At 37.0% G+C, this 26,499-nt stretch overlaps 1 protein-coding gene and 1 pseudogene across 1 annotated transcript in view; one reads left to right on the plus strand and one right to left on the minus strand.

Moving 5' to 3' along the window:
- Positions 1-6,427: 6,427 nt before the first annotated feature.
- On the plus strand, positions 6,428-7,237 carry LOC115506742 (annotated as a pseudogene).
- An 11,851-nt stretch (positions 7,238-19,088) lies between these two features.
- TMEM47 (transmembrane protein 47) overlaps positions 19,089-26,499 on the minus strand; it is a 30,351-nt gene continuing 22,940 nt past the window's right edge. The window contains exon 3 of the mRNA XM_030305660.1: positions 19,089-22,465. Within this exon, the coding sequence (XP_030161520.1) occupies positions 22,287-22,465 (179 nt within the window). The 3' untranslated portion in view covers positions 19,089-22,286. The remainder of the gene's footprint in view (positions 22,466-26,499) is intronic.

Below are 26,499 nucleotides of genomic sequence, written 5' to 3' on the forward strand. Positions count from 1 at the left end.
CTCAGTGTTTCCCCGTTGAGTATGATATTAGCTGTGGATCTTTAAAAATGGCCTTTATGATGTTGAGGTGTGTTCCTCCTTATCCCTACTTTGTTGAGGGTTTTTATCAAGAATGGATGCTGATGTGCTGGGTGGCTCACTTGGTTAAGTGTCTACTCCTGATTTTGGCTCAGGTCATGATCTCACAGTTCGTGAGTTCAAACCCCAAACTGGGAGCATGCTGGCAGTGCAGAGCCTGCTTGGGATTCTCTCTCCCCATTCTCTCTGCCCTCCCCCCAAATAAAGCAATAAATTGAAATACATGGATGCTGTATTTTGTCAAATGCTTTTTCTGCATCTATTCACAGGATCATATGGTTCTTATCATTTCTTTTATTAATGTGGTGTATCCTGTTGATTGATTTGCAAATATTGAACCAGCCCTACAGCCCAGGAATAAATCCCACTTGATCATGGTGAATAATTCTTCTAATGTATTGTTGGATTTGATTTGCTAGTATCTTGTTGAGACTATTGCATCCATGTTCATCATGGATATTGGCCTATAATTCTCCTGTTTAGTGGGGTCTTTGTCTGATTTTGCAATCAAGGTAATGCTGGCCTCGTAGAAGGAGTTTGGAAGTTTTCTTTCCATTTCTATTTTTTGGAACAGTTTAGGGAAAATAGGTATTAACTCTTCTTTAAACGTGGTAGAATTCCCCTGGGAAGCCATCTGGCCCTGGACAGGTGCGTGGGAAATTTGTTTGTTGGGAAATTTTTCATTACTGATTGAATTTCTTTGCTAGGTATGGGTCTGTTCAAATTTTCTGTTTATTCCTGTTTTGATTTTGGTAGTTTGTATGTTTCTAGGAATTCATCCATTTCTTGCAGATTATCCAATTTGTTGGTATAAAATTTTCCATAATATTCTCTTATAATTCTTTGTATTTCTGTGGTGTTGGTTGTGATCTCTCCTCTTTCATTCATGGTTTTATTTATTTGGGTCCTTTCTCTTTTCTTGTGGATAAGTCTGGCTAGGGGGTTATCAATTTTATTAATTCTTTCAAAGAACCAGCTCTTTGTTTCATTGATCTGTTTCACTGGAGTTTTTGTTTGTTTATTTGTTTGTTTCCATATCATTTATTTCTGGTCTAATCTTTATTATTTCCCTTCTGCTGGCCTTAGGTTTTATTTGTTATTCCTTTCCTAGATCCTTTCAGTGTAAGTTTAGGATGTGTATTTGAGACTTTTCTTGCTTCTTGAGATAGGCTTGTATTTCTATACACTGCTCTCTGTCAGTGCAGAGCCCGACACAGGGCTCCATCTCACAAACCGTGAAATCATGACCTGAGCTGAAACCAAGAGTCAGATCCTTAACCAAATGAGCCACCCAGATACCCTCATAATTTTATCTTCTATATCACTGATTTGTTCCTCTGCTTCTTCCATCTTTGTTGTCATTGCATCCAGTCAGTTTTGCATCTGGGTTATAGCATTTTTTATTTTGGCCTGGCTAGTTTTTAGTTCTTTTATCTCTGCAGTATGGGGTTCTCTAGTGCCTTCTATGCTTTTCTCAAGCCCCACTAGTATCTTTATGATTGTTGTTTTGCATTATGGTTCATGCATATTACTTATATCTGTTTTGATTAGATCCCTGGCCATGACCTCTTCCTGTTCTTTCTTTTGGGGTGAATTCCTCCGTTTTGTCATTTTGTCTAGGTCACTGTCTTTTTGTGTGTTAGCATAGCCTGTTTTACTTCCTGCTCCTGAGAGTAATGGCTGTATTAAGAAGAGGTCCTATACTGTCCAGGGCCTGGTGCTTCAGGAAGTGTTTCAAAGTGTACACTCTGCTGTTGTGTTTTGGTTGCTCTTTCCCTCAGGTCAGTCCTCTGCAGTTTCTCCTTGCCTACAGTGAGGAGTGTTTGGACCTTGTCCACTGTGTGGCAAGTTTTAACTAGGTATGTTTTTGTCTGTTTGTTAAAAGAGGATAAATATGATTTCCCTTAAAGCTGAAGGTTTGCAATACTGTATGATCAGTAGATTTGGTATGCGTGAGGGGTTTGTGCTAGTCTTCTGGGGGAGGGGCCTGCTGTGCTGATTCTCAGGCCAACTTGCCCTAGTAAAGATACACCTGTAGGGCGCAGGGAGGCAGGACTTGGTGTAAGTGGGTCCAGCCTCCACTTGGTGGTGCTGTGCTACTCACTGAAGGGTGTTGGTGCTGATGGGCCAGAAAATAGTGTTCCCCAGCTCTCTTGTCCACAGAGAAGGGAGTTCACATCTGCTGTTGTCCAGAAAGCTGTCACAGAAGAGTGAACAGTCTCCCCTCTTGTGTCTCTGGCTTCCATCAGATCTCTGCCTTTACTCTATGTCTGGGCTGTCTGCCTGCCAGACAGCACAGAACTCCTGTGTGTTATCTCAAGCACTCAGCTGAGTTTCAAAACTCTGAATTTTAGGGACCCGGTATGGTGTGGACCCTCACTGATCCTCTGGGGAAGGGTCTTGCCATGCTGCAGCTGGTGTCATTTAGTTCCAGAAAGGCAGTTGCATGATTGCACAGGGGTTGGAGTTTACGGTAAAGCACAGCAAAAAGCTGGCACCAAGGTTTGCTGCCCTCATCAGGTGTCTCTGTTCCTATGCTAATGAATAGGACAGCACATTGGTACAGGCCAGCTCTTTTGTCCCCTGATAGGCCATGCCACCTCTCCCAAATGTGCTCCAAGAAGGGGAGCTGTCTGTCCCAGTGTGACCCAGGGGATCCTCAGACCACACTGGCTGCCCCCAGGCCTCTGCCCTCCTTCCCCACAGAAGCACCACTATGCCCACCAGGCCCCGGCAGTAGCACGACTTTTAAAACTTGAGACTTTCAGTGCTATTGCTTATAAAAATTTGCAATAATCAGCTGCTCTCATTCTCCCAGTCAGTGGTTTTGGGGAAGTGTTTCTCTTGTGAAGTCTCTGTTTCTCTCTCCATCTCTCTCTCTCCTCTCTCTCTCTGAGATCAAGGTCCCCTCCCCTCTGCAGCACCTGGGATTCTTTTCTTCCAGGAATCATGTCTCCTCATTTCCTACCTTCTAAAAAATGGCTTCTTTTCTCCCCCTGTTTCTGCAGCTTGTTCTCTCAGCATTCAGACTGATTTCTTGGGTGTTCAGAATGATTTGGTCTTTATCTAGCTGTGTTCCAGGGACAAGGCAAGCCTAGGGTCCCCCTACTGCTCCACCATCTTAACTCCTCTTTGATTTCCTGCAAGGTTAAAGTTACTCTATTTTTAAGGTTACCTGAACATTTCACAAGTCACAAAAATATTTTTAAGATTCTTTAATAGAAAAGTGACTGAAATAGATTGGATCAAAATAAGCTTCACCTTTCATCAGAGACTAGGCATGAGATATTTCCATTCAGATGGAGGATTTTTTTTTTTTTGGCTTATATTCACCTGATGAGTGAGATATGAAAATCAGATTTCTAGCTTAGCTAGGGAATTCTATTTTGGAAACCATATTCCTCTCATTTCTATTCAGTAGCACATGGAGTGAAAACAGAAACACTGCAATTAAGTAATCATCCAGTTTCCTCATAAGAACACAGTATGTTTCAGATGATATCAAGAAGACATGATATGCAATCCATAGGACTTAGAAACATAACATACCAGCATAATGTTTTGAAACCCATTGTCAACAATATTTACTAGGCATGGCAAAAGAGGGTGGGTGGTAAGAAAAGCCAAAATTACTGAAAGGGTCTGGTAGCAAACACCTGTAGATTGCAATTTGAAAATAAATTTTCTTGTCATTAAAGAGAAATGAATTTTAAGTAAGCATGTCATTTGCTTAAACATTTCCATTGATTCACTCTTCTGGGTTGCTAGCCAAGAGGTTCTCATTGCACTGTGCATTGTAGCATCTACAGGGCAGAATATAATCATTTGCATTACTAAATTAGAGAGAAAATACTAATTAAATTAAGGTGAATTTCTGCTTCTCACACTAGTAGTAAACAGAGAGACGTCTGATTTGGCCAGGTATTCTAAGCCCAAAGAGAGGTGACTAACAGTGATACACTTTTCTTAGACACACTTGGGAGGTTCAGATAAATTTAAACTCTGAGTCATCTTGGGGAAATGAATTAGGGTGAGGAGGGAAAAGAGAAAGTAGGGTGACATTGCAATCAGTTGTGCAATGGTGTTTACAAATGTTGGCCTGAATTTAGAGGTTTTGGGAACAGAGTTAAATTATACCAGGCCAGTGCCCTGAATGGCTCTGTGCAGTGAGGCACTTGTTAAGTTCCAGAATGATGCTTCCAAAGCATTCATGGCTTTTCCTACTGAACTAGGTCAGCGGTGTTTGGATATTAAGTTTGGTCTTCATGGATATTAAGCATCCTAAAGTAATATTTGATTTCTCTCTCCATGACATAGTCAAGGGAGTAATAAATTTGAGAATCTGAAGTATCCAGATTATTTTCTGACTTTTCTGAATTTAATAGAATACAGTCAGATACATTTTTACAGCTTTATCTCTAATGCAATTAAAGGTAGTGATTTGAAACCTGCAAATAATGAGCATCTACTATACTTTGTGATTTATATTAATTATCTGATATAATCCTCACTATGTCTCTATGAGATAAGGTTTATTCCTATTATAATTCTTACTGTAAAAATGAGGAATCGGAGAGTTTAATTTATTCACAGTCAGTATGCTAGTAAGTGCATGATTGGGATGATTTAAATTCTGACCTGTCCTACTTCAGAGTATTTTAAAACATATATTGTAACACATTGCTGCTGGGACACTGATCAGCCATTTCTTTAAATAAAAAAATTACAATAGAACAAGGCAGTGTAGAAAATATTAGACAGGAACACAGGTAGCAACAATTTTTGAAACTTTTCTTTCAGATGTGTATGTATGTGTGCAGCATGTGTGTAATGATCTAAAATAAAAATGCATTACTTGCTGTATCACAGTAAAAAAGAAGTTTAAAAAATACTGCAGTCTACATTCTCAAATCAAAATAATCCGTGGTAATTATAATATGTAAAAAAAGAAACCCCCTAAAATAAAGTACCGTAACTGGAAGATCTGATTGGTAACTTCCTCAGCTTTACAGGCTGTGTGGGCTGCTTTTCATTTTCTCTTTCACTAGATGTATAGGCAGATATCTCTCAGATGACTCTCTGGTTTCTGCAGTTCAGAGCCTGACCAACTACTGTGTGGCACTTAAATGTACACAAGATCTCATTTGATACCAAGTAACACTGAGTTAGAGCTTATACAAATATTAGAGAGAGAATGCAGAATTTAAATATCTTTCCCAAAGTCACCTAACTAGTACAAGACAGAAATAAGAATCAGTTATAGACCCTGTGATGGCCTCTTCTGTCACTTCCATTAGGTGGCATATGGCAGGTGTTCCATGTACACACATTTTTCAGGCTCAGAGCAGAAAAAAAAAAAGGAGTGCTTAAGGAGTGTGTGAGTCTTTAGTGCATCACTAGTGCTGATAACATGTGATGGCTTTTCACACTAGTAATAAATATATGTCCTTCTTGATCTGACAACACCAACAAAATAAATCGGCATAATCATTTAATTTAAAATGTATTAAGCAACAATTCTGGAGCCACAAAATTACCAGTTTTTCAGAGAATGAAGAATCCTTCAATAATCTTGACCTTAGTGGGAGTAGGAAGGGGGGGGGGGCAATGAAATGGGATGTATTGTAAATAAGGTACTAACTGACAGATAAGGAAACTTAATTCAGCAGTAATATATGATAATGAGGAGCTTTAATAGTTTATTACTCTTTATAAATATTCTGTCCATCTCAGCTATATGAAACATGATTTGTAAATGTAAGGATAATTTGATTTGGGTGTTCATTTAATTGATTGACCCAAATCCACACACAGGGAAATCAATTGTTTTGTAACTATATGTCTATTTACTAATCTAGTCAATTTGAGTACAGGCCATGTGAAAGACAATACACAGGGCATCTCTAGAAACATTGTGATGCATAGTGTAATGCTAAATATGTTATAGGTACATATGTAAAAATAATCCAAATGTATATTTATACAGAATGTATTTGTTTAACTGGCTAAAATATAATTAGATATACAAACAAGAAATAAATGTGAAAAAATATCATAGCCACCGTGTTTAGGAAACTATAAGTGAGACAGGCATAAAATAATGTAATTAGCTATAACTCACAAATTCACAAGTGCTTTTGACATGGCTTTTCTAAGAGTAGTAATATAGCATTTAGCTACTACCAGCTTCGTTTCTATTTCTAGGAGCTAGTAACCAGGAGATGGAATGCTACAGGGTTATTGTTGGCAAAAGACCAGGTATTTCAGATGTCTGTACTCACTAGCAGGGCATGAGTTTTATGAGGATAAAAGAGTTGAGAAATTAGCCTCTTCTCTGAGAAAACACTAAATGGCGGATGACGCTGGTGCTGCAGAAGGCCCTGGAGGGCCCTGAAAGGCCACCTGGGCTTCAGCAGAGACGTCGGCAGTGGCATCTGCGACCCAGTCCAGCTATGGTCTGGATCGAGGTTCCCCAGGGCAAGGTTCAGGACAAAGAGTGGGTCCCCATCACCAAACTGGGCCACCTGGTCAAGGACATGAAGATCAAGTCCACTGGAGGAGATCTCTCTCTTTTCCCTGCTGATCAGGGACTCTGAGATCATTGACTTTTTCCTGGGGGCATCCCTGAAAAACGAGGTTTTGAAGATTATGCCCGTGCAAAAGCAGACCCACGCTGGCTGGTGGACCAGGTTTAAGGCATTTGTTGCCATGTGAGATTACAAGGGACAGGTTGGTCTGGGTGTTAAGTGCTCCAAAAAGATAGCCATTTCCATCCCTGAGGCCATCCTCCTGGCAATCATCATCCCCATCATCCCCATGCAGTGAGTCTCCTGGGGGAACAAGATCAGGGCAAGGCCCACACTGTCCCATGCAAGGTGACCAGCCGCTGTGGCTCTGTGCTGGTGTACCTCATCGCTGCCCCCAGAGGCACTGCCCAAGAAGCTACTGATGATGGCCAGAAATGACACCTGCTACACCTCAATCAGAGGCTGCATTGCCATGGGGAGTAACTTCACCAAGGCCACTTTTGATACCATTTCCAAGACCTATAGTTATCTCACCTCCCACCTCTGGAAAGAGACTGTTCACCAAGTCTCTCAATGATGAATTCACTGACCATCTTGTAAGGTCCCTGGCTCCAGCTGTGGTCACTACATAGTTTTATATGAGAAGAATAAAGTGAATTAAAACCCGTTTTTTAAAAAGTTGGGAAATTATGACTCTATGTTATATATAAACTCATATCATAGTTGCAATAATTTATCTATCACCAAGCATCTCGTAATGCAGCTGTAATGTAAGAGAAGACACCTGGATTTAGAGTCAGAAGACTACATTGAAATAAAAGAACTAAAATTTACTAGCTGAGTAACCTTGAAAATTAATTAGGCTTCAATTTCTTCCACTGAAAATTGTAGATGGTAATTCTTTTTTTACGGGAAGTTGTAATGGTAATTTGAGGTTGAATCATATAAAATTGCTGATATTTGATCATTTTTATCTACAAAAATGATAATTTCATTTGGATCAACCTAGTAGTAAGAGTTACACATTTATTGAATCTTCTGTCTTATAGGCACTTTGCTGTTTGACATGTTATAGTAGATTATAATAACTTCATTTTTTTACCCCTCGCTCTATTCGGGCCCTTTGCAATAATCCATTTTTAGTGTCCTCCCATCACTAGTGGGCAGATCTACCCTGTCCCTTGAGTCTGGGCTCAACAACTTGACTTATTTTTGTCAATGGAATGTTAGCATGGGTGAGTGAATGCAGGGGTTTGAAGTGAACTTCAGCAGTGGGGCTTGTCCTCTCTTGCCATGTGAATATGTCCAGGATAGACCACTAGAGAATAAAACACATCTAGACAGAGTTAAGGACTTCCAGTCATTCCAGCCTAGGCCATCCTAGATCAACTGACATACAGCCCACTCCCACACCTGTTCAGGAGACCAGGCATGATTAGTATAGCCAACCTCTAGCCAACCTCCAGCTATAAACTTTCAGTTATAAACCCCAGAAGATTTATATCAGTACACCTATTATTGTGGCAATAACTAACAGATACAAATGATTCATTTTATTCACACAACAAATCTTTAGGCACTATTATCATCCTCAGTGGACAAAAGAAAACACTGTGACCCAGAGAAAAGTTCAGTAAACTGCCCAGGCTCAGAACACTGAACACAGTAAATAACAGAGGAGAGGTTTGAAATTAGGGAGTCTGGCTTCAGAGGCCATATTCTAACCAGTATACTGAATGGCTTTGTTCTTGTGAAGATGAAATGAGATTATTTTTTTTTTCAAAGTGCTTTGTCAATGCTAAAGCACACTAAAAATATAAGTCATTATTATGAAGCTGCAACTCCTTTTCAAAGATGCTGTAAAATTTCAACTAAGTTTTTTCTTTGTCTCATAAAAAAAGAAACCCCAGGCAAGCACAAGATGATTTAAAATGCACTGTTCTTTCATATGCCAGTTACACAGGGAAAACTGATAAATGGTGAAATTTAACATGCCACCTTCCTTCCGAATCGGTGATAGACCGCTGCTATTTGCTAGGCAACTACCAAGTAAACAGAAAAATAAAGCTATGGTTTTCTTGGCAAGTGTCATTAAAAATAGATTAAGTTTACAGTAAATGCAATCTGTAGCATAGATCATACAAAAAACCTGAAGGGGAAATGAAGGCATTAATAACATATTTCTTAATTTTATGAAGCGTTACACACATCAGTCCACTGAACCAAAATAACCTAGGGAAATAGCAGTGAAACAGGCATTTATTCCTCAGCTTCAAGGAGGCATGCAAATACAAATGGTGCAAAACAAGAAGCTGATTATTCCTGGAAATTGGAATAAACATAAAAAAGAAAAGTCTGGAGATGCTAATAGGCATTAAGTTTATGAGGTGTGACTTTATTTACATGGAAGATTCTCTAATGGGCATGAATTTTTAAAATTCCATTTGATTTTTCATTTTTATATATGTCAACCCCCAAATTATTATTTTCTTCAAAAAATACAACTAGAATGTTATACTGGGTGAAATGAATAATGGGGAGAACTGAAGAGAAATAGGAAGAGGGACATCTTGATTTGGGAGGCTTTTGTCTGCAAGAGTCTTTTTTTTAATAAAACACAGAAATGACACTTTTAAAAAGAAAGAAAGAAAATGTGAACTTGGAAGAACAGAGAAGAAAAAAGGAAAAAGAACCAAAAAAATAGATTAAACATAACAGGAAAAGAGAGTTCTCCAGAAAGCATAACTAAAGACTTAAATGATTTATACAAAGCCTATTGCTTTATCAACGTCTCCAAAAAAATCCTAGGCTTGATTTAGCCATTTCCTATTTTAACCATTTGTTTCTCTGATAATTGTCACCTATTTTTCTCTGTCCTCTGAAATAGGAAAGAGGAAAGAGGGAGAACACTCAGAAGAGTTTTGCTCTTGAGTGTCCTTCTCTGGTGTTCAGTTTTCAACACAAACTATTCAGTCATTCATTCATTCACTTCTACATTAACTAACAAACATCTACTGAGAGAAATGATAAGTCCTCATTAAGGGACGGGCATATACAAAGTAGGCTGAGAGAAAACTCACCCTGCTTAATATGGATTTGGATAGCACTTTTTTCCCCCTAATACCTACACCTTCGTGACCTCCCATTTCAAGTGAAGTTCTGAGTCTCTTCATAATGTACTTGATCAGATGATGTCACTTTGTAGAATTCCTGCTGAATTTTACCTTATTGTCATTGCTTCAGTGTCCTAGCCTGTCAATAATTTTCAATCCTGACAGTTTAAACATACAATGCTATATGCCAATTTTTATGTATTCTTAAAAGTCATTGACAAAATTTCCCACAGGCCAGATGACTAAAGAAAAAAAAAAGCCTGAAAAAATTGGCACTCTATTACATGGCTGCTGGGCATATAAATTGATACTACTGCTTTGGAAAACTGCTTGATTATTAAGTTGAACATGTGAATCCTTAATAACCCATCAATTATATTCCAAATTATAAATACACAACAGAAGTGTGTGCACAGTTTATCAAGGGATCTGGACAAGAATAATCATACCGTCAATATTTGTAATAGTCCACCCTGACAGCAAACTATATGTCCAGCCACAGTAGACTGGATAAATAAATTGTGGCATCTTCATATAAAGGAATACTATAAGGCAGTGAGATGGGCAAACTCAGTTTACGTGCAACATGGATAAATATCAAGGACATATATCGAACGAACTAAGACAGAAACAAAACAACTACTGTGTATGCCCATTTTCCTGAATTCAAAAAGCAGACTAAATAAAACTGTAATGTATCAGATGAATAGTTATGTAGTTAAGCTATTTAAAAAAAAAAGGAAACAAGGAAATGATTATCTCTAGGGTGAGGGAAAGTGGGAAGAAAGTGATGAAAGAAGCATGACAATTTCTGGCTTTTGATCTTGGTTATGGTTATATGGATGTTCACTCCGTGATAAATTACTGAGCTCTGCATATGTATTTGTACACTTTTGCATGTGTTTTCTTTCACAATAAAAACAGATTTAAAAACAACCAAACAATATTAATTAGAACATCATGTATGGAAGCACCCTGATTATCTTCTGTTTTATCTAAATTCCTTTAGCCTAAGCTACCATTAAACATTGTGCTTTTTTTTTAAATCGTTGCTTATAGAGACCATATCTTTCAAATAAACTACTTAAAGTCTTATCTAATACTTTCACCATTATTATTTTGTGAATAAGGACATATTAGCTTGGAATTGCTAGGCTGGAAATATATCTCAGAAGATAGATAAGTCTCCTAAAATTAAAGACACTGAAAAATAATAACTAGGATATATGGCAACTCTTCTTAAATCTCCAATATTTTAATCATAAGTAAGAGCTAATTCTGAGGTGAAAGTCTTTTAATCACTTACAAATAAGTAATAACCATATTTCCTTAATCCTAAAACATATTTCCTCACACCTATGAAATCAGAGTGCATCTTATAATCAACTGCATCCTCAGTCTTTGTCAGCCTCGATCAAAATTAAGGTCTTCCAGAGAGAATTTTCATTTGCTTTTGCCAGCCAACTTGAGGCACTAACCCATCTGAGACCATTTTAAATTAAATTCTCTGCTTGAGGTTTCTTGGACCACACTGAAAGTGTGAATTCAGATCTCAAACTTGCGCGAGTAGTGACCAGTTGTTCAAATTTGCCACCCAGTGATGAGGTTGAAATGTTACGGTTCTTTTGCTGTACCTTTCTCTGTGGCCACTCTATTGAAATGTTTAGTTTTATACTGAAGCTATAGCCTTTGGTGACCCAGTTTTAGTTGGAGGACTCCTGTTAGACCACCCTTCCACCCATTCCCGGTTTTTCCTTTCTTATTGGTACCTACAATCTTACAATCAGTGATGTCTTAGATTATACAAGATACAGGTCACAAGTAGAGATTTGCTTTGTTTTCCGCAAGAAAATATTTAGCCTACGACTGGACAGGAAAATTCAGACTGATTCTTACATATATCATTTTGTTTAACCATGTATTCATTTTGGTCAAAATCTTGCTATATACTCTATATTGTAAAGTATTAGGTTGTAAAAAAAATCAGTGAACTCACTTTGAGAACTGCAAATATTCCACAATATACTGCAGAATTATTGTTTCTATGTGAAATGCTTTGTGTTCCCTACTTGAATCAAAAGACCTGTGAATTCTCAGATTATACCTTTAGTAATGTCCCATTGCCTTGTACAATATTGGGCCGATACTAAAAACACAATAAAACTTACTGAATATTTGAAGGACTAAAAACAAATATGCAGTTTGCGCCAAACAAAGAAAACTTTTGTAAATAGGGTCATCTGTGTGTATGTGCACGCAAATGCAAAGGAAAGGTCAACATCTGGGCACAGAAGCAAACAGAGCTTCTTGGTTGGTCTTCATTATGAAAATATTTTGGCCTTGCCAGGATTAGATATTATGGAAGAGCGCTTGGGAGGGTATTGAGAATCCTATCTACAATGCTTGCTCCAACAGATTCAATTCACAGCGTTAGCAGGTAATAAAAGAAGCCTCTGGACCATGTAAGGGATTGCCCAGGCATAGCTAGGTGTACTGGCCATTTTATGTATTAATGCCAATCTCAAATAAATCACTTTTCTGGTCTGCTGTGGGAGGAAAGGATATTTCTGTCAGTAAGTGAATGGAGGATTACTGACTTGCTGACCTTTCCTGACTGTGATAAAAGACGACTTCTTTCCTTTCAGCAATACTTTAAAAATGGAAATTGCTCTTTTAAATGTACGATGTGAGAATGAAGGAGGGAGCCCACTATTATTCCATAAATAGATGGTGGCAGAGGGCACCCCTTGGGAAAGGGAGAAATTCTCATTAGGGCTATTCTTCTGAGAGTTGTCAGTATGCATGCGTTTGCATTTAAAGACTGGAAAAAGGAGGAAGCAAGTCCTGACCTGATGTATTTTTAAGACTCTATTCTTATTCCTGCAGCATTTAAATATAGTTTGTAAAATACAGCACTCCTAACTGCCTTGTGCTATGTTTGTTATGTGGATTCTTATGTCATTCTCCTGATGAAGGAGTCAGGAATGTAAAATGATTTTGCCTTGCATTATTAGATCCAAATAAAAATGGAAAATAACAAGGCATGCATTTTCCCTTGACCCAGGAAATGGGACAGTTGCCTGGTATTTCAAAAACAAATGGCTTTTGCTGTTCAGACCACAGGAAAAAAGACTGTGCTAAAGGATTGGACTTTTTGTTAAATGTGTTTGAGGATCTTTCGAAGGCCTGAGAAATTTAAACAAATGAGAAAATGATGATGTAGAGTATTTTGTGATATCAGATACTAAAACAACTAAAATGGCCCAGAGAAAGTCCTGCCATATCCCTGAAGTCTTCTATGAATTTAGTCTTAAGGGTCCCCTTTTGCATTAGTACCCTTTGTCAGTACCATTCTTTTGTCTCATGTTCTGCATGCATGTGGCTTCTCCAGATAATTTGAAGATAACTGTTCACAGAAAGAAGGGATCATGTATTAGACCGGTGAATGCTTCTGGTTCTGACTCAGTTCGTCTTAAGGGCATGAGGCCATCTGCTGTCATCCAGACTCATAGAAAAAAATGTCCATCACAGCTGAAATTTACATCAATCAATAGAACTTAATTTCGAAATTAAATAGGAGAAAAAAAAACTCTCTAAGTAGATAACTTAGTCCCTGAACGACAGCTGTGAAGATGAGAGATAATTTGCCTATAGTATTTTGCACCAAGAACTAAAATATCATCCTAGTATGTCATTTAAACACCTAAATATTTTTTATCTCATTGCATGAAGGAACAAGCCTCCTCTTGAAGGTGTTGGTATCTATATCATAGTGCATCTGATATTGAAATACATATTTCATCAGTGGATTTTCATGAACAAGAATATTCTTCTTCTTAAAATACACACACAGAGACAGGGATTTGCATTTAGGAGGACACAATAGCAAGAATGAGGGAGGTTTTACTCTCCATCCCTTGTTTAATCCTAGGTTGAGTTGGGAACACCAATGTGAGAGAGACTAGTCTTTGACCTTGGGTTTAGTTGTCTGTGTTTGTATATAACTACTTTTTCATGTGTGGAACCACTTTGTAGCCAAAGGGTGATCCAAGAATAACTGTAACCATTAAGATGACTTGCTTACGCAGCAATTAATGGGTTTGCTGCAACATGCTTGATTCTACTTGAGCTTGATTTACCTGAGCCCACAGCAGCACTATAGTGAAGGTAATGGAAACCTTGGTTGATGTTATTGTGTGTGCAGTATTACTCTGAAATCCTCAAGATAAGCCATAAGTGCAAAGAAATAGGCAAAGTCAGCAAGACTGACATTCATGGAGAACACATGTGAATCTGGAGTTGTGAGGTGCAACAGCCCTTATGGGCTAATGGTGATTACCAATGCATTCTGGATGTAAGATGGAGGAGAAATTACCATGAGTGGCTTCAGAGATTCCAGGGCAGCTTTCATGCCATCTGATAATTATCGGTCTTTCGCTCTCAGCATATGACTTTGATCCTGGAAAAAAAATATATACTGAGAAGAGAGAGTTCACATTAAAATATTTTTCCTGAGCTACATTGTACTGTGAATAAGACATTGTACTGTGAATGAGACAACTGGAAGCAAATTTTGACAGGGAAATAGAGTGTTGGCACCCTGGGTTGGGATGGGAAGTGTGTAAAGAAATCTTCATGTACTTCCCAATTCTTCTTTGGACATTTAGCACAACTCGAATATTGAACCCTCTAATAAAGGGTGCTTTGTCTAATAGAAGTTCTATTGTTTCCAACTAAAACTGATTTAATCAAAACAGGAAATTATTGGAAGGGCACAGGAGTATTTCATGGAACACAAGTCAGCTTGATCTCACTAGGAACTGGTACTCCTTCATATCTCTGTGTCTTACATGGTCCTTTTTGACTGTTTCTCTCTGAGTATCTACTTCGTTCCTTTATTCTCTGTAGTTTTTCTTTGCATCCCTGCACACACCCCAAAACCCCATGGTTTATGCATTTTATTACTAGCTACATGCAGAGACCAATTCCAAATTAATGGGCAAGAGAAACAGAGGAGTCTAGCTTAAGGCAGGAACCATCTCTGCTGTAATTACCTCTGACCAGGGGGGCAGGGTCATGTGGTGCAAATACAGCCGCCTCCCAAGTCCACTATTGTTCTCAGAAAAATCATTATGGGTGGAGCATAGATTCCAAAGCTAATCAATTACACCAACCTGTCAGGCTTCTACTCTCATGTCTACACAGACTTATACCACACAGTTATGACTAAGTGGTAAAACTTGGAAGATCAAACTGTTTGATCTCCTTTTCTTATAGATAATTTTCCCCAATACTTACTCTGACTATAACTTTGTATTTCCATTAAATTGTAAATCTAAAAATGTACCACTTCCCAAATAGATAATATGCAAACCATCCTAAGCATCTAAATGCATGAAATTTGTACATGTTTATACTAAGAAATCAAAACCAGGCTTAGTTTAGGAAAACAGCATGTTTTCCTAACATGTTACACATGTTTTCACCATCCAAATAGCACAATAGTCAAAGAATTCTGAGGCCAAACAGTGCTTTTGGTTTGAATGGGCATGAGAAGTCTTAATTGTTGCCTCAACTTCTAGAGCATTTCTAATTCAAAAATGTTATGCAATCACTGGCAGCAAGAGGTTGCTGTGTTTAGGATCATACTTGAGCTTCCTAAAGCTCAAATACCTGGCTAACTATATGCTAATGACTTTTGATACACATAGGGGAAAAAATAATTTTATACATGCCTGAAAAAAATGGGAGAAAGTAACTCACAGTATTCCATATCTTGAAAATTGGCTAGAAGGATATGTGCTAAATATTAAGGTTTGCACAGAAATATTCTGAGAATAGATTTCCCGAAATTCTGCTTCATTAAGCAGCATTTAAAAATATCAAGGTCTTCAGAAAATTTAACTGGAAATTTTATGTGAAATACATAAGGATTTCTATATTATGTCAAATTTATGCCAAAGTTGTTCCAACAGTGAACAGCATTCACAGTTGAATGAGAAACATAATTTTCATGATCATGAATGTTAAAAGTTTTATCATTTAGGGAAGCAAAATTTCCCACCCCAAAATGTGTCTTTTGGCATGTGGATTACTTTAGGCTCATTGTTTTTAATTTTTTTTTTTTAACGTTTATTTATTTTTGAGACAGAGAGAGACAGAGCATGAACAGGGGAGGGGCAGAGAGAGAGGGAGACACAGAATCTGAAACAGGCTCCAGGCTCTGAGCTGTCAGCATAGAGCCCGACGCGGGGCTCGAACTCACGGACTGCGAGATCATGACCTGAGCCGAAGTCGGACGCTTAACCGACTGAGCCACCCAGGCGCCCCTAGGCTCATTGTTTTTAAGAAATAGAACACTCAAGTTGTTTTCTTCTTTGACTCCCCCATAACTGCCTAAAAGGATTTAGAGGATATGCTTCAGGAGAGAGCTGTCCCCATACATAACTACAGTATAATATGAACTAGGTGTGGTGGACAGGGAGGAACCGTAGCAAGTCCTGTTTGATCAGACTGTCCCATTGTTTCTGGATGGCTCAGCAAATATTTGTTTACCAAACATTTACTTTCTCATCTTCCTGTGAACTTCCTTCCTTCCCTTTGTATCCCCAGACCCCTACCCACTTTTCCTTAGCTCTCGAGGGCATATAAGCCTCAATTGCCTGACTGCCTCTGGTGTCATAGTCTTTTAGAGTCCCCATATGTACGTAATGAAATTTGATTTTCTCCTGTTTATCTGTCTCATGTCAATTTAATTCTTAAGACCAAGCGGGGCGGGGGACAAACCTTGAATGGTAGAGGAAAATTTTCCTTCCCAACAATTGCAATTTCTCACTTTGCTTCTTTCAGACACATCACTATGCAAATACTTAACATACTTGTAATAGCTAGATAATGTTTAAGAAGAATCACCTAAATATTAAAAATTGGAAAACTTGTTCTTGATGTCAGGAGTTGCCACACTACCAGTGAGCAGTGATATGGCCACAAAGGGGGACTTACTTTCCAAAAACACTTTGATATAGAAGTTTGTCTAGGAGAGGTTGCCAAGCATGAGCGCATTATGTCTTTTCAGTTAACATATGGTACCAAAGACCAGCAAAGTAGTGTTTCTTCTCCATTTAACCCTTAAAAATTTAACTCCCCATTCGTAATAATCTTAAGTCTGTTCAGACTTGAAACAATATATTTGAACTCTTCTTGTGAACCACATTTTCATAAAAAAAATTAAATAGGCTGTGTGATATTTCTTATTTTACCTTTATAATGATAAATTCAAAGCAACCAAGGGGCACTCTTAAGTACCATCATCACATCTATGTAAGGTGTCATTATATACGATATATAATTAGTATATATATGTTTAGATACTATTTTCTTCATTAATTCTTGCCACATGCAGAAATGGAAGTATTCAAGGTTTTTGCTGGTTTGATGACATGATTTTCCACGTACCTGTTCCAAGTTTCTTTTATAATCATTACTCCTATGAAGTCATTCAACTTGGAAATCATTGCTTGCCAAAACTGAGTTTCTCTGGTGAACCACTCAACACGGCTTTAGTTTTATAAAGAACACCATTCTTTGTGTGCTGTTAATCTTGGCTTAGAAACACCACATATTATTCTTCCCACTTGAACAGTTCAGCTCCTGTTCTCTTAGTTATACTTTGGAACCATTAGACTTACTGCTGGAATATAAATGTATGAGTCACCCAGCTGGTGACTCTTTGAAAACAGATTTTCCAAGTATAGATATATGGACTCTCTCTTCATAGCAACATTCAGTTGTTCAAAATCTGAGGACTTCCCAGTCTGAAGACCTAACTCATGCAAGAAAAATTGTTGGCATTTTGTTAGGTGGCATTTTGTTACTTAGTGTGATTTTAACTTTGGCATTAAGTAGCTATGATACCATGTTCCAATAGTTGACATAGATGTTATTCAATAAGTTAGAGCTTCCTGTGAAAATGCTAAGCACATAATTCTAATTTTTATTTGCTCTTTTAATCTCATTTACGAATGCACTCCTGAAAAGCTGTTAGCAGAAGGTCATGAGAATTTGGTAAACCAGAAATCCAGGTATTTGGTGGATCATTCTACAGAATAGAAAGTAATTTCACTACCAATTTATTTTCTAACCTGAATGACTTGAAAACCTTCAAAATGGGACACCGTGTTGACATAGGATGGGCCTGATTTAATAAAAGAAACTGCTAACAGGCTGTATGGCCATTATGGCAAAGCAAATTGAAATTACTTTCCTGTTTCATGTACACAATGAAATCCCTGAAGGCAAAGGATATTCCCTTGTCAAATCAGAATGAAGTTATGTCTCCATGTCTTCCAAATTCAGAGAAAGTGGGTCATGGATAATTACCAGGCAGGACATGTTTGTAAACATGTTTTGCTCAGGAGAATTCTGTATACAAATGAAAATAATTTATATTGAAATTTTAATCCATCAGATGAATGATGCTACTCCATCAAATTAGAATAAGGCCATTGAAAGGCAAATTTCCAAGATGATAGAAAATTTGTGAAAATGTTAGAATTTATAGTTGTTAAATATGTGTAGTTTTGGAAGTTTGATATTAAATATAGCATAGGCTCGCAGATGATTTACAATATTTTTTGGCAGGAAAAAATACTGAGAACCTTTCAAAATTTAAGGGTTCATATGACACATGAAAGGATATCCTAACAAATATATGTAATTCATGTTCAAACTGATTTTATCAACACAAGAAAGTTTATTCAATTATATGTGGTTCTATTTCTATCCTCAAGAAAAATTTCTGGCAATCATACAAGTGAATTTTATCACTTAATTTAAATTTCTTTCCAAGCACACTCACCATTTATATATAAAGCTGATGCAAAATTTTGACTTTATGAACTCCTTCACATACACATGTGCATGTGCACTGAAAATTCAAAGTGCTTCTCTAATTAAAAATTAGAAATAGTGCAGGAAAGGCTGTTTTAACATACATTGCAAATGCTGAAAATGAAACAAAACCCAAAATAGAATTATCAACCCCTTGCTACTCCTGTTTCTAACTGTGTCAGTAGAGGCGGAAAAAGGATAGCCTACTCTGTTATCTCCTCCCAGTGCATTTCAAAACAAAGTTTCAAGTCAACATTCTTTCTTTTATTGTTCATATAACTCACCTGCAGAGGACAGAAAAGAATCTTGGGAGAGAATATGAAAACAACTAGTTTTAAAAAGTCTTACATAAATAAACATGTCATATTATGTTCTGTTTTTGAAAAAGTATATATTATAAAGGAAAATGTGAACTGAAGACATGTAATTTAGGAACCTGTTAATAGGTCTACACAGTAGAGAAGACACAGGTCACACCACATCAGTGAAACCACTTTTATTTTTATTTTTTCCACATAGATAACTTCATGTCAGCTACAAAAACCATGAAATGAAGAACCATTCGTGAAACTGCAAACTCAAAACCACTGGAGTGATAAACAGGTTTCCCCCAGAGGACTGTTAGAAAAAATAACCAGAATACCATGGATTCATATTTAAGTAGTAAACATGTCATATATTTAAAAATAATAAATATAGAACAGCGGTAGAGAAACTATAGCATCAACAGCATGAAGTATAATTTTATTAAGACAGATGAAATTTCTAGGCACAGTTTTAGGCATTAAAGAGGACACAGAGGCATAGGTTAGTGTGCGCTGCTCTGTACAAAAATACAGTCTGAATAAATTACATTGCTAGCCATACAATTAGACGTCACTTACCAGTCAGTTCATTGCATGTTTAATAATATACAGGTACATGCTAATCCATATATATCATTTATATTTCAAACACATAGGTCTCTCTATATTTGTCTTTTAAAATTTACATGTTGAACTTACAAAAAGCTAAATAGTTGTGCAAGAAATCCAAATAACTAGCCCTGCTGAGTACTTTATGCTCTATGTGTGTATGTGTATATATCTAAGATAAACAATGGATTTGTAGTTAACAGTTTTGCTTGTAAGAAAACATCAAACAAACCTAAAGCTGCAACGACATAATGTAGGTGAAAATTCACTTGTGTTTATTCTGATAGACAAAACAGTATTTTGGATGATCAACACCTTTCATGTTGTACTGAGCCTGTTAGCAATGAAATACTTTTAAATATTAGTGACAGTAGAAATATAGCATAGGACTCTTCACTGGGAAGGGGGAAAAAGTCATATAAGAAATCTACTTTTCAGTGAACTGCAAATACGTGTGCCTTAAGCCTATAACGTATTCTGTCATTTTCCAGCCTGTCATATTGACAGACAATGAAAACTTGCTAAGACTGGAGATGTGATATTGGTCTAACAGCACACTGCATCCTCTACTAGAACCAAGAAAAGTGCCTCATTGATGTCAGCACCAAAGTACTGTTCTTCCATTATTCAGGAATAAAGAGACTCTCTCACAATAGAGAGGGTGTAGGAGATGAAATCCCCATTCGACAAATACCGTATTTCTCATGCTGCCCTGACAATACGCAATTAACTGCAAGACTGGCCCAGATTTTATTATTTCTCAAGAAAATTGCTTCAAAAGATTCTATAATACTAATATCTTTCTGCAAAATTTCTACCCATAGTTTCTCATGATTCTATAGAGAATCATATACTTTAATAAAGGTTTCTCTCTAGGATACATTTAATTCCTTTTGTCTGTCATTGCTAAAATAAGATTAAGCCTGGTTCTTGATATTTACTTTGTGATTCTATAGAAAAGTCACAAGATAAGGTTTTTTTTTAAGCATTTGAATAATAAAATAGTTTTTTTTTTCTGTTGTTTTCGCAACAGTTCTTAAGACAAACTGAAGGCAGAACTCTGCTTTGGGAGGTAAAGCAAATTATTAAATACTATTGATGTGGTCCTGCTCTTAACGGATTTTGCAATACAATAGAACATAAGTACGTTTTAAATGATTTTTCCAATGCTTCCTTCTGCAAAAGGGCCAAAACCAGAACATACTGTTTTAGTGTTTTTGTTAACAAAAATAACTATTTATAACTTTCATATTAGAACTGTATATTTGATATAAAAATATGTTTATAATTAAACTATCCAAATTTGTATATTCAACAGGATTAACACAAGTTTGCAGGGTGAGATTAGTTGCAAACTCATTCCCTATTACTGATATTTCCTTCCATCTGAACAGCCAACAAATGATTCCTTTGACATAAATCCATCATAATTGTGTACACAAATCAGTTAGCCCATTAGTTAACTCCAGAGGACCAGGTGATAACCAGATGAATTCTACTCCTCTACTGAGACAGTTAGACATTTATAGAAATCTATCGCTATTCTTTTATTTTTTTAATAAAGACATTTAAAGTACTTGAAAAAAGCAGCCTTCTATTTTACTGAATTTTTAACAAACGATCATTCTAATTGCTACTCTCTTTTGAACTACAGTGCTTACAGAAGAATCATGAATTTTCAGAGTAACACCATTTCAGTTTTTCTTCTTATACAATTCTATTAAAACTTTCCAGTGAAACAGTAGAGAACATAGAGCAAAAGCTTTAAGGTATATGTACTTTTGTACAGTAAGTAAGTGTGAATACCAATCTAAGCCTCTTAACGTGTACAAGGTTAGTGTTCAAATCACTTCACTAGAGCAAATATTACTTTTACGTGTAATAGGCAAATGCATGTATAGGGCCAGGGAACAACTTATTACCATTTATACTAATGGTTCACCTTTATAAAAATATTTAAGCTTGTTACATACGCACAATTATTTGCTGTCATGTTTGGTAAATGACATAAAGGGTACTTAGGACAAAAGCAACTCATGCATATTTCTTTCTAGTTGCCCCAGGGAAAGTAAAGACTCCCAATTTTCCTCATTCTAGATATGGATGAGGCACAATTTCTAACCACATAATGAAAAGCACGTGTCTCCAAGTCTTGACTCCCTTCACAGGGAGCTGCTGATTGCCAAAGCATTGCCTCCCATTAAAATAGAGTATTCTTAAAGGTGGAAGTTGTACCATTAACCAATTACATTCAGAACTCCCATTAAGTGCTGAAGGGCAGTTCACTCTTCAAAAGCTCATTCAAGCAAATAACCAATGGCCAATGTAGTCATTGGGCGGGGTAAGCAGGTGATAAAGGACTCCAACAGAGGAATCCTTGTCAGAGCAAAGGAACTTCTAAATGTTGCTTATGCCAGCTGTTCCCCTGCAGGCAATAGGAGATTCAGGCATTTCTCATTCCAACTAGCTTCTCACAATGGTTGCTGTCATACAGACCCTTCACTTGTCAAGAAAAATGACATGAACATATTGCAAGTTTGCAGCATTTGCCTATGTCTAATCAGCTCTCTTAATTTGTGCAGGTCCCTAAAATGAATGTAAAAGCTGGTTACAGTGTTGATAGCCAAAAGGCAAAAGATATTAAATCAAATGAGCAAACTGTTTGATGCTCCACAAGTGTTTTAGAAAACAGTGAGTTAGAAAAGATACAGACGTAATCCTTTTGTTGGATAGTTGGTTGTTTTGAAAATCTGAGACTGCTGGTTCTAGTAGTAGTCTTCATAGTTCTTAGGGTTCAGGCAATAAAGGATGGCACCCCCAAACGAAAATATAGTTGCACCCCATGCCAGGCCATAACCCCAATTGAACTCATGGTAAATTTTCAAGCTCACAGTTTCAATGAACTTGATTGGGTAAAGGACCAGGCTGCAAACCTGTAAAACAACTGAAAGGAAAGCAAATCAAAATTAGAAAAATGTTATTTGTAGAAAATAAAATGATATAACATATAAATATATATATGAGAATTACTTTCTAATCAAACATAAAAGCCAAAAAATTTGAAACACTGCTTATTTCCAGATGGCACACCTCAAAACATTAACAATTTTTTAACACTCTTTCACAATATAGTAGCAATTACTCTTAATAATTAGTACCTCAGTATAATAGTATTTGATGAAATAATTAGTGCAATATAATTATTTGAGCATACAAAGTAGTGATTCGCACTTTACAAACATACATGTATAATTATCACTGTTATGGCATACAGTAGTCCCATACACTAAACTGTTCCACTATACAAAACCTGTAAATAGCTCCCCAAGAACAGTGACCCCAAACGCCAGCTAAAATGCCTGTGATTTATTTAAGCTCTTGAGGAGTTGAGGAATTTGAACTCATTTGTACGATGAAACTGGTCAACCTGTGATTCAAGACATGCTATTTCTTGCTGCTGATTCTCAATACCATGTAACTCAGCTGACTATTCCAGCAACTCCTACTGTGGATGTCTTTACTTATATTCCTCTGTTCAAAAACTATTTCCATCCTTTTCCTCTCATCTTTAAAAAGGGGCTCAAAAGTCATCTTTTTTTCAAGAAGTGACATTTAATAATACCTTTGCATGAGATGTAACAGATGACATCTATATATTCATTCTTCACCTACTTTCAAAACAGAATGAAATCAATGAAGGCCTGGGAGATGATGGTACTGAAAACATAAACTAATGATGGCTACTACAGTAGAGCACAAAACTTAGCTCTTAGTTCTTAGCTAAATCTTAATTTAGTTGGCTGTCAGTCAAACTGACTAAAGAGAAACTGTGATGAGTCATACCTAATAAAATAAAACAAACCAAATAATCCGGAAAGGCAAGGGTGTTTTTTAATATATCTAAAATTAAAGTGGTATTTATCCTGTGGCTATTTCTATATGGGAGACATGGGATTACACAAGAGATGATGTCTTCCACTCAAAATCATAACTTCATGTGGGATCAAAGATTATATAATTTCTATTGTATTTATTTTTTTTTTAATTTTTTTTCAACGTTTTTTATTTATTTTGGGACAGAGAGAGACAGAGCATGAACGGGGGAGGGGCAGAGAGACAGGGAGACACAGAATCGGAAACAGGCTCCAGGCTCCGAGCCATCAGCCCAGAGCCCGACGCGGGGCTCGAACTCACGGACCGCGAGATCGTGACGTGGCTGAAGTCGGACGCTTAACCGACTGCGCCACCCAGGCGCCCCAATTTCTATTGTATTTAAATCAACTTAACTATCATTTATGGGATGTGTCTGCCTCATTCTCTACCATATGACAGCTTCCACCCTCAAGTTACAATCTTTAAAAATATCTGGGGTACTATGTAATATGTGACAGGGCTTGGCAAACTACCAAATCTGGTTTGCTGTTTCTGAAAAAAACTTTTACCGGAACACAGCCAGGCTCATTCATTTATGTATTGTCCGCACTACAATAGCAGAGTTGAGTGGCTGCAATAGAAACCATGTGGCTCACAAAGCCCAAAGTACTTACTATCTTGCCCTTTATAAAACAAAGTTTGCCACCCTGCTACATAAAATAAATGTTTGGTTAAAATGATTATTACTTAAGTCACCTTAAAGATGCTGTAAATTCCAAAAGTACAACAAAAATGTGAACAACTGAGACAAGAATAAAATTTGATATAGTAAAAAAGATACACTATTAAATTTTTTAAAAAGCAATAGGATGGATAGTGTGTTTAATTAAGTTGGACTTTTGCGTTTTAAAGTCTATGCTCATCAATTCTCAGAACCTATAAAAGATCTTTATTACCAATATGATTAATGTTCCTAGCAAGTCTACATTAATGGTCCTCTATTTCTAGTATAAAGCTGATGAACTCCAGAAAACCCCTGAGAGCATGATTCCACACAATCATTACTTTCTCTAAGGCTCTGACTAGGGGGTCAAGTAACCTTTCTGGAGCTGGGTATAAGAATTTGAAACATTTTTGCCATGTAACTCAACACTGCTCCAGATCGGCAGTGGCCTACCACACTTCCACACCATGGAGAGTGGATGGACAAGTAGGTCCGTATAAAAGGAGAATCTCTTGACATCCAAAATGGAAACCACACCTTGTTTATAGTTTAAAAATCTCAGAAAAGATTTTAAGTCCATGTTAGGACAACTGACAACCCATTATATAACCCACACTTCCTCTACTTACAGCCAGTAAGTGCTAAATATGTGTAAATATGTGCTAATTTTAAAAAATTCAGCAGGCTCTGTGTCTTTGTGAGGGAAAGAGTGCTTTCATGTTTTAAATGTCTTAAAAAGAACAAGAAGTCAATTCCTATCAACCATGAACTACAGAAAACAAATTCCAAAGTTACTAAGTTTTTTAAAAAAGGCATTTCTCCTCAGGTTTCTCTACTCTGGTTGCTAGTCAAAGGATGCCTGATCCTGCCAGGATGTGACTGAAATATAAGTGAATTAGGAATAGTAATTCATTTACTCATTCAACAAATTCATTCATTCAATAAGAATGTTTGAATGTCTCTAAAGTGATACAGTTTAAGGCACTGAAAACAAAAGTTGCTACCCCCATTAGTTAAATAAGTACAGGATATGGGAGACATGATAATACAAGAAAGCAAAAAAACAAGATCGAGGGATACAGGCTGCTCTTTCAGATCAAAAGCTGAAGAAAGCCTCTTTAGGGAGGAGTCATTTGAACACAGTCCTGAATGAAGTTAGGGGTGCAGGCCACTATAGTGAGGAGTGAGCAATCCGGGTAGATGGCACAGGTAGCGTAAAACCTGTGACACAGGTGCATGTTGGTTGCAGTGGAGCATCAGTAAGGATGCTGTGGTCACAGGACAGAGAACACGGTGGCGACTGGTAGGAGAGGAGACGGAAAAGAGAGCCAGAGGCCCATTCAGGAATGGCCCTGTGAACTGTGGGCAGGGGTCTAGATTTTATTCTAAGTGTGATGGACAGCTGCTAGAGGAGTTTGAACACAGAAGCAATAACTGATCTGAATTCTATTCTAGAAGGGCTCTATGGGTTCTTTTGTGAGACAGCCAGTCTCTAGGGTGAGTTGTTTACCTAGACTGCTTTTAATATTCATTTCAATGTGTTTTATTTAGCAAGTATTTGGCCTCCATGGTATAATACAATGATATAATTTCCCTCCAGTGGAAAAGTGGAAATACAACTGCATTAGGCTCCACTGGCATATTCTCCTGAGCAGCTTTCTTAGAGATAAAACTTTATTGTGTTGTAGCCAGATGAAAATTACCCTAAAATGTTTTATGCCTCTGAATTATTTTTCTCTCTTTAGAATCACTGAAATGCATGTAATAGCAAAACTGAGGGAAAAAAAACATACATAAGCCTGCATTTGTAAATAACTTTCTCCATCTAATAAAAATACACATACACAGGTAAAAATGCCTCCTTGCCTTTTGTAGATGCTGTGGAAAAAAAAAAAAGAATACAAAAACAAAAAACAAACCTGAAGAGTTCAGGACTCAAGAAAATATCATCATACTGATATTTCTACTTTACCACCAATCAATGAAACATAATAGGCATTGTATGTGGTATTCTCTATGCTCTATGTCAGACGCAACATGAGTGAAGTTGTGGAGCATTTTAGAATTTGAAGGGAATGTGAAGTTCATTTTATACCTCTCTCCACTTGTTTGAAAAGAGGCAACAAAATTACTAAGCATGAAATTGGTGGCTAGAAGCATGACAAGAACTTAGAGGTACTAATTTTGTCTTATGTCTAGTTTTCTTTAAGGGGATATTTTTTAGTGTTTCAATATTGAAACAGAAAACATTCCGTATTGAAATATTCAACATTTTCTTTTAATGGGATATTTCAACAAACAATTATTGGATGTTCACTGTGTAGTAGGTGAAAGGGGTAAGACAGATAGAACATGGCCCTTGACCAGTCATATTTCATGCT

This window comes from Lynx canadensis, chromosome X (assembly GCF_007474595.2).
Source record: "Lynx canadensis isolate LIC74 chromosome X, mLynCan4.pri.v2, whole genome shotgun sequence".
Lineage (NCBI taxonomy): Eukaryota > Metazoa > Chordata > Mammalia > Carnivora > Felidae > Lynx > Lynx canadensis.